Source organism: Diabrotica virgifera, chromosome 9, assembly GCF_917563875.1.
Source record: "Diabrotica virgifera virgifera chromosome 9, PGI_DIABVI_V3a".
NCBI classification, from domain to species: Eukaryota; Metazoa; Arthropoda; class Insecta; order Coleoptera; family Chrysomelidae; genus Diabrotica; species Diabrotica virgifera.
In genome coordinates, this window is record NC_065451.1 from 65,848,730 (window position 1) to 65,858,406 (window position 9,677).

The 9,677-nt window shown below is 34.9% G+C and overlaps 1 protein-coding gene across 1 annotated transcript; it reads right to left on the reverse strand.

Moving 5' to 3' along the window:
- Nucleotides 1–753: 753 nt before the first annotated feature.
- On the reverse strand, nt 754–4,864 carry LOC126890982 (serine/threonine-protein kinase 3/4-like). The gene is made up of 3 exons (XM_050660163.1): nt 4,403–4,864; nt 3,177–3,413; nt 754–969 (listed from the first exon to the last, which is right to left on the reverse strand). The coding sequence occupies exons 1-3, from the start codon at nt 4,862–4,864 to the stop codon at nt 754–756; spliced, it is 915 nt and encodes a 304-aa protein (XP_050516120.1).
- Between the last annotated feature and the right edge of the window lie 4,813 nt (nt 4,865–9,677).

The following is a 9,677-nucleotide window of genomic DNA, read 5'->3' on the forward strand; positions in this document are numbered from 1 at the left end:
CAATTAATTTTAACTCAGCAAGCATTTTCATCTTGTAAACATGCCTTTTATAAATTTTAACTTATTCAACTTTAAAAAACTTATAGCTAAATCAAGATATCTTATAAAAAAATTAAAAATATGAAACAAAACTTTTAAGAAACGCATTTCTTTAGTTACGAGTGACCAAAAATTAAAAATAATATAAAAAAAATCAACTAAAAATAAAAAAAAAATTGAAAAAATCTAACACATTCGTGAAAGAAAAGCGTGGCGCGTCTTCAGCGAATAAACGGTTTTCGTCCCACCCTTTTCATTAACGAATGTGTTAAATTTTTTAAATTTTTTGGCTTTTTGGTTGGTTTTTTTATAGTATTTTTAAGTTTAGTCATTCGTAACTACAAGAAGTCACTACAAAATTTTAGTCACTCGTAACAAGGAAGCGCTGGTTAAAGGATCATGGTGGATCCAGAGCGAGGGGTCACGGGGTCATGACCCCCCCCCCCCAAACGAAAATAAGTATCAATTCAGTATTCCTAAAAAACGGAGAGCTGTCAAACAAAAAAAATTAGGCCCATCCAAAAAATCCAAAAAATAATTGAAAACCCACTTATCCTAGGGGTGGTAAGACTAAGCGACCTTGCATCAGAGAAAAGTAATTAAATCACCCTCAAGATCCATGACCCCCAAAAAAATTTCTGGATCCGCCACTGTAAAGGATGTAAAAATAGATTGTTTTGACTTACCTCTCTTATCTCAACTATTGTGCCGAAATCAGCCACTTCTTTGTACCAGGTTTTTTCCGTATATTAGGATGTTATCATCCTTGATATCGTAATGCACCAAACGTCTTTCTGCCAGGTAGATAGAAGCGGGACATACATCACGGATGCAGTCCCAAAAGACGAATTCTGGAACATCATTGGTGAATTTAACGTAGTTTACCAGACTCGTCTGGGATAACTGCATCATGAGGTATATGTCAGCTTCCTGTTCCCATCCCATGATGTAATTTACAATGTGGGGGTGGTACCCCACTTGTTCGAAATTTCTTATTTCTTTGAATATTTCGGATTCAGAAATTTTATCTGCTTTCAATTTTTTTATGGCGTAGTTCTTGTTGTCAGATATGTGTTGAGCCTTGTACACAGTACCAAAGTACCCTTCCCCTAAAATTTCAACTGCCGAAAATATTTGAGAAAGGTACGGCTCTTCCAGCATCTTTGAGCGTCACTAAAATCCATAAAATATTCAATTAATTTTAACTCAGCAAGCATTTTCATCTTGTAAACATGCCTTTTATAAATTTTAACTTATTCAACTTTAAAAAACTTATAGCTAAATCAAGATATCTTATAAAAAAATTAAAAATATGAAACAAAACTTTTAAGAAACGCTTTTCTTTACTTACGAGTGACCAAAAATTAAAAATAATATAAAAAAAATCAACTAAAAATAAAAAAAAAATTGAAAAAATCTAACACATTCGTGAAAGAAAAGCGTGGCGCGTCTTCATCGAATAAACGGCTTTCGTCCCACCCTTTTCGTTAACGAATGTGATTTTTAAATTTTTTTGCTTTTTGCTTGATTTTTTCATAGTATTTTTAATTTTAGTCACTCGTAACTACAAGAAGTCACTACAAAATTTTAGTCACTCGTAACAAGAGAGCGCTGGTTAAAGGATCATGGTAGATCCAGAGCGAGGGGTCACGGGGTCATGACCCCCCCCCCCAAACGAAAATAAGTATGAATTCAATAATCCTAAAAAAACGGAGACCTGTCAAACAAAAAAGAATTAGGCCCATCCAAAAAATCCAAAAAATAATTGAAAACCCACTTATCCTAGGGGTGGTAAGACTAAGCGACCTTGCGTCAGAGAAAAGTAATTAAATCACCCTCAAGATCCATGACCCCCAAAAAAATTTCAGGATCCGCCACTGTAAAGGATGTAAAAGAAATTGTTTTGACTTACCTCTCCTATCTCAACTATTGTGCCGAAATCAGCCAGTTTAAAGTTTTTTCCGTGTATTAGGATGTTATCATCCTTGATATCGTAATGGACCAAACGTCTTTCTGCCAGGTAGATCGAAGCGAGACATACATCACGGATGCAGTCCCAAAAGACGAATTCTGGAACATCATTGGTGATTTTAACGTAGTTTACCAGACTCGTCTGGGATAACTGCATCATGGGGTATATGTCAGCTTCCTGTTCCCATCCCATGATGTAATTTACAATGTGGGGGTGGTACCCCACTTGTTCGAAATTTCTTATTTCTTTAAATTTTTCGGATTCAGAAATTTTATCTGCTTTCAATTTTTTTATGGCGTAGTTCTTGTTGTCAGATATGTGTTGAGCCTTGTACACAGTACCAAAGTACCCTTCCCCTAAAATTTCAACTGCCGAAAATATTTGAGAAAGGTACGGCTCTTCCAGCATCTTTGAGCGTCACTAAAATCCATAAAATATTCACTTAATTTTAACTCAGCAAGCATTTTCATCTTGTAAACATGCCTTTTATAAATTTTAACTTATTCAACTTTAACAAACTTATAGCTAAATCAAGATGTCTTATAAAGAAATTAAAAATATATGAAACAAGATTTTTAAGAAACGCTTTTCTTTAGTTACGAGTGACTAAAATTAAAAATAATGTAAAAAAAATCAACTAAAAAGAAAAAAAAATTGAAAAAATCTAACACATTCGTGAAAGAAAAGCGTGGCGCGTCTTCAGCGAATAAACGGTTTTCGTCCCACCCTTTTCTTTAACGAATGTGTTAAATTTTTTAAAATTTTTTTGCTTTTTGGTTGATTTTTTTATAGTATTTTTAATTTAAGTCACTCGTAACTACAAGAAGTCACTACAAAATTTTAGTCACTCGTAACAAGGGAGCGCTGGTTAAAGGATCATGGTGGATCCAGAGCGAGGGGTCACGGGGTCATGACCCCCCCCCCCAAACGAAAATAAGTATCAATTCAATAATCCTAAAAAAACGGAGAGCTGTCAAACAAAAAAAAATTAGGCCCATCCAAAAAATCCAAAAAATAATTGAAAACCCACTTATCCTAGGGGTGGTAAGACTAAGCGACCTTGCATCAGAGAAAAGTAATTAAATCACCCTCAAGATCCATGACCCCCAAAAAAATTTCTGGATCCGCCACTGTAAAGGATGTAAAATAAATTGTTTTGACTTACCTCTCTTATCTCAACTATTGTGCCGAAATCAGCCAGTTTAAAGTTTTTTCCGTGTATTCGGATGTTATCATCCTTGATATCGTAATGGACCAAACGCCTTTCTGCCAGGTAGATCGAAGCGAGACATACATCACGGATGCAGTCCCAAAAGACGAATTCTGGAACATCATTGGTGATTTTAACGTAGTTTACCAGACTCGTCTGGGATAACTGCATCATGGGGTATATGTCAGCTTCCTGTTCCCATCCCATGATGTAATTTACAATGTGGGGGTGGTACCCCACTTGTTCGAAATTTCTTATTTCTTTGAATTTTTCGGATTCAGAAATTTTATCTGCTTTCAATTTTTTTATGGCGTAGTTCTTGTTGTCAGATATGTGTTGAGCCTTGTACACAGTACCAAAGTACCCTTCCCCTAAAATTTCAACTGCCGAAAATATTTGAGAAAGGTACGGCTCTTCCAGCATCTTTGAGCGTCACTAAAATCCATAAAATATTCAATTAATTTTAACTCAGCAAGCATTTTCATCTTGTAAACATGCCTTTTATAAACTTTAACTTATTCAACTTTAAAAAACTTATAGCTAAATCAAGATATCTTATAAAGAAATTAAAAATATATAAAACAAAATTTTTAAGAAACGCTTTTCTTTAGTTACGAGTGACTAAAATTAAAAATAATATAAAAAAAAATCAACTAAAAAGCAAAAAAAATTGAAAAAATCTAACACATTCGTGAAAGAAAAGCGTGGCGCGACTTCATCGAATAAACGGTTTTCGTCCCACCCTTTTCTTTAACGAATGTGTTAAATTTTTTAAAATTTTTTTGCTTTTTGGTTGATTTTTTTATAGTATTTTTAATTTAAGTCACTCGTAACTACAAGAAGTCACTACAAAATTTTAGTCACTCGTAACAAGGGAGCGCTGGTTAAAGGATCATGGTGGATCCAGAGCGAGGGGTCACGGGGTCATGACCCCCCCCCCCAAACGAAAATAAGTATCAATTCAATAATCCTAAAAAAACGGAGAGCTGTCAAACAAAAAAAAATTAGGCCCATCCAAAAAATCCAAAAAATAATTGAAAACCCACTTATCCTAGGGGTGGTAAGACTAAGCGACCTTGCATCAGAGAAAAGTAATTAAATCACCCTCAAGATCCATGACCCCCAAAAAAATTTCTGGATCCGCCACTGTAAAGGATGTAAAATAAATTGTTTTGACTTACCTCTCTTATCTCAACTATTGTGACGAAATCAGCCAGTTTAAAGTTTTTTCCGTGTATTAGGATGTTATCATCCTTGATATCGTAATGGACCAAACGTCTTTCTGCCAGGTAGATCGAAGCGAGACATACATCACGGATGCAGTCCCAAAAGACGAATTCTGGAACATCATTGGTGATTTTAACGTAGTTTACCAGACTCGTCTGGGATAACTGCATCATGGGGTATATGTCAGCTTCCTGTTCCCATCCCATGATGTAATTTACAATGTGGGGGTGGTACCCCACTTGTTCGAAATTTCTTATTTCTTTGAATTTTTCGGATTCAGAAATTTTATTTGCTTTCAATATTTTTATGGCGTAGTTCTTGTTGTCAGATATGTGTTGAGCCTTGAACACAGTACCAAAGTACCCTTCCCCTAAAATTTCAACTGCCGAAAACATTTGAGGAAGGTATGTAAACATGCCTTTAATAAACTTTAACTTATTCAACTTTATGGCTAATTGGCTATGTCAAAGCCATTAATAAAAAAAAAACTTTAAAAAACTTATAGCTAAATCAAGATATCTTATAAAAAAATTAAAAATATGACACAAAATTTTTAAGAAACGCTTTTCTTTAGTTACGAGTGACCAAAATTAAAAATAATATAAAAGAAATCAACTAAAAAGCAAAAAAAATTGAAAAAATCTAACACATTCGTGAAAGAAAAGCGTGGCGCGTCTTCATCGAATAAACGGTTTTCGTCCCACCCTTTTCTTTAACGAATGTGTTAAAATTTTTAAATTTTTTTGCTTTTTGGTTGATTTTTTTATAGTATTTTTAATTTTAGTCACTCGTAACTAAAAGAAGTCACTACAAAATTTTAGTCACTCGTAACAAGGGAGCGCTGGTTAAAGGATCATGGTGGATCCAGAGCGAGGGGTCACGGGGTCATGACCCCCCCCCCAGACGAAAATAAGTATCAATTTAATAATCCTAAAAAAACGGAGAGCTGTCAAACAAAAAAAATTAAGCCCATCCAAAAAATCCAAAAAATAATAGAAAACCCACTTATCCTAGGGGTGGTAAGACTAAGCGACCTTGCATCAGAGAAAAGTAATTAAATCACCCTCAAGATCCATGACCCCCAAAAAAATTTCTGGATCCGCCACTGTAAAGGATGCAAAAATAAATTGTTTTGACTTGCCTCTCTTATCTCAACTATTGTGCCGAAATCAGCCAGTTCTTTGTGCCAAGTTTTTTCCGTGTATTGGGATGTTATCATCCTTGATATCGTAATGGACCAAACGTCTTTCTGCCAGGTAGATCGAAGCGAGACATACATCACGGATGCAGTCCCAAAAGACGAATTCTGGAACATCATTGGTGATTTTAACGTAGTTTACCAGACTCGTCTGGGATAACTGCATCATGGGGTATATGTCAGCTTTCTGTTTCCATCCCATGATGTAATTTACAATGTGGGGGTGGTACCCCACTTGTTCGAAATTTCTTATTTCTTTGAATTTTTCGGATTCAGAAATTTTATCTGCTTTCAATTTTTTTATGGCGTAGTGCTTGTTGTCAGATATGTGTTGAGCCTTGTACACAGTACCAAAGTGCCCTTCCCCTAAAATTTCAACTGCCGAAAATATTTGAGAAAGGTCCGGCTCTTCCAGCATCTTTGAGCGTCACTAAAATCCATAAAATATTCAATTAATTTTAACTCAGCAAGCATTTTCATCTTGTAAACATGCCTTTAATAAACTTTAACTTATTCAACTTTAAAAAACTTATAGCTAAATCAAGATATCTTATAAAAAAATTAAAAATATGACACAAAGTTTTTAAGAAACGCTTTTCTTTAGTTACGAGTAACTAAAATTAAAAATAATGTAAAGAAAGTCAACTAAAAAGAAAAAAAAATTGAAAAAATCTAACACATTCGTGAAAGAAAAGCGTGGCGCGTCTTCATCGAATAAACGGTTTTCGTCCCACCCTTTTCTTTAACGAATGTGCTAAATTTTTTAAAATTTTTTTGCTTTTTGGTTGATTTTTTTGTAGTATTTTTAATTTAAGTCACTCGTAACTACAAGAAGTCACTACAAAATTTTAGTCACTCCTAACAAGGGAGCGCTGGTTAAAGGATCATGGTGGATCCAGAGCGAGGGGTCACGGGGTCATGACCCCCCCAAACGAAAATAAGTATCAATTCAATAATCCTAAAAAAACGGAGAGCTGTCAAACAAAAAAACATTAGGCCCATCCAAAAAATAATTGAAAACCCACTTATCCTAGGGGTGGTAAGACTAAGCGACCTTGCATCAGAGAAAAGTAATTAAATCACCCTCAAGATCCCTGACCCCCAAGAAAATTTCTGGATCCGCCACTGTAAAGGATGCAAAAATAAATTGTTTTGACTTGCCTCTGTTATCTCAACTATTGTGCCGAAATCAGCCAGTTCTTTGTGCCAAGTTTTTTCCGTGTATTGGGATGTTATCATCCTTGATATCGTAATGGACCAAACGTCTTTCTGCCAGGTAGATGGAAGCGAGACATACATCACGGATGCAGTCCCAAAATACGAATTCTGGAACATCATTTGTGATTTTAACGTAGTTTACCAGACTCGTCTGGGATAACTGCATCATGAGGTATATGTCAGCTTCCTGTTCCCATCCCATGATGTAATTTACAATGTGGGGGTGGTACCCCACTTGTTTGAAATTTCTTGTTTCTTTGAATTATTCGGATTCAGAAATTTTATTTGCTTTCAATTTTTTTAAGGCGTAGTTCTTGTTGTCAGATATGTGTTGAGCCTTGTACACAGTACCAAAGTACCCTTCCCCTAAAATTTCAACTGCCGAAAATATTTGAGAAAGGTACGGCTCTTCCAGCATCTTTGAGCGTCACTAAAATCCATAAAATATTCAATTAATTTAAACTCAGCAAGCATTTTCATCTTGTAAACATGCCTTTTATAAACTTTAACTTATTCAACTTTAAAAAACTTATAGCTAAATCAAGATATCTTATAAAGAAATTAAAAATATATAAAACAAAATTTTTAAGAAACGCTTTTGTTTAGTTACGAGTGACTAAAATTAAAAATAATATAAAAAAAAATCAACTAAAAAGCAAAAAAAATTGAAACACATTCGTGAAAGAAAAGCGTGGCGCGACTTCATCGAATAAACGGTTTTCGTCCCACCCTTTTCTTTAACGAATGTGTTAAATTTTTTAAAATTTTTTTGCTTTTTGGTTGATTTTTTTATAGTATTTTTAATTTAAGTCACTCGTAACTACAAGAAGTCACTACAAAATTTTAGTCACTCGTAACAAGGGAGCGCTGGTTAAAGGATCATGGTGGATCCAGAGCGAGGGGTCACGGGGTCATGACCCCTTCCCCCCAAACGAAAATAAGTATCAATTCAATAATCCTAAAAAAACGGAGAGCTGTCAAACAAAAAAAAAATTAGGCCCATCCAAAAAATCCAAAAAATAATTGAAAACCCACTTATCCTAGTGGTGGTAAGACTAAGCGACCTTGCATCAGAGAAAAGTAATTAAATCACCCTCAAGATCCATGACCCCCAAAAAAATTTCTGGATCCGCCACTGTAAAGGATGTAAAATAAATTGTTTTGACTTACCTCTCTTATCTCAACTATTGTGCCGAAATCAGCCAGTTTAAAGTTTTTTCCGTGTATTAGGATGTTATCATCCTTGATATCGTAATGGACCAAACGTCTTTCTGCCAGGTAGATCGAAGCGAGACATACATCACGGATGCAGTCCCAAAAGACGAATTCTGGAACATCATTGGTGATTTTAACGTAGTTTACCAGACTCGTCTGGGATAACTGCATCATGGGGTATATGTCAGCTTCCTGTTCCCATCCCATGATGTAATTTACAATGTGGGGGTGGTACCCCACTTGTTCGAAATTTCTTATTTCTTTGAATTTTTCGGATTCAGAAATTTTATTTGCTTTCAATATTTTTATGGCGTAGTTCTTGTTGTCAGATATGTGTTGAGCCTTGAACACAGTACCAAAGTACCCTTCCTCTAAAATTTCAACTGCCGAAAACATTTGAGGAAGGTATGTAAACATGCCTTTAATAAACTTTAACTTATTCAACTTTATGGCTAATTGGCTATGTCAAAGCCATTAATAAAAAAAAAACTTTAAAAAACTTATAGCTAAATAAAGATATCTTATAAAAAAATTAAAAATATGACACAAAATTTTTAAGAAACGCTTTTCTTTAGTTACGAGTGACCAAAATTAAAAATAATATAAAAGAAATCAACTAAAAAGCAAAAAAAATTGAAAAAATCTAACACATTCGTGAATGAAAAGCGTGGCGCGTCTTCATCGAATAAACGGTTTTCTTCCCACCCTTTTCTTTAACGAATGTGTTAAAATTTTTAAATTTTTTTGCTTTTTGGTTGATTTTTTTATAGTATTTTTAATTTTAGTCACTCGTAACTAAAAGAAGTCACTACAAAATTTTAGTCACTCGTAACAAGGGAGCGCTGGTTAAAGGATCATGGTGGATCCAGAGCGAGGGGTCACGGGGTCATGACCCCCCCCCCAGACGAAAATAAGTATCAATTCAATAATCCTAAAAAAACGGAGAGCTGTCAAACAAAAAAAATTAAGCCCATCCAAAAAATCCAAAAAATAATAGAAAACCCACTTATCCTAGGGGTGGTAAGACTAAGCGACCTTGCATCAGAGAAAAGTAATTAAATCACCCTCAAGATCCATGACCCCCAAAAAAATTTCTGGATCCGCCACTGTAAAGGATGTAAAAATAAATTGTTTTGACTTACCTCTCTTATCTCAACTATTGTGCCGAAATCAGCCACTTCTTTGTACCAGGTTTTTTCCGTGTATTAGGATGTTATTATCCTTGATATCGTAATGGACCAAACGTCTTTCTGCCAGGTAGATAGAAGCGAGACATACATCACCGATGCAGTCCCAAAAGACGAATTCTGGAACATCATTGGTGATTTTAACGTAGTTTACCAGACTCGTCTGGGATAACTGCATCATGGGGTATATGTCAGCTTTCTGTTTCCATCCCATGATGTAATTTACAATGTGGGGGTGGTACCCCACTTGTTCGAAATTTCTTATTTCTTTGAATTTTTCGGATTCAGAAATTTTATCTGCTTTCAATTTTTTTATGGCGTAGTTCTTGTTGTCAGATATGTGTTGAGCCTTGTACACAGTACCAAAGTGCCCTTCCCCTAAAATTTCAACTGCCGAAAATATTTGAGAAA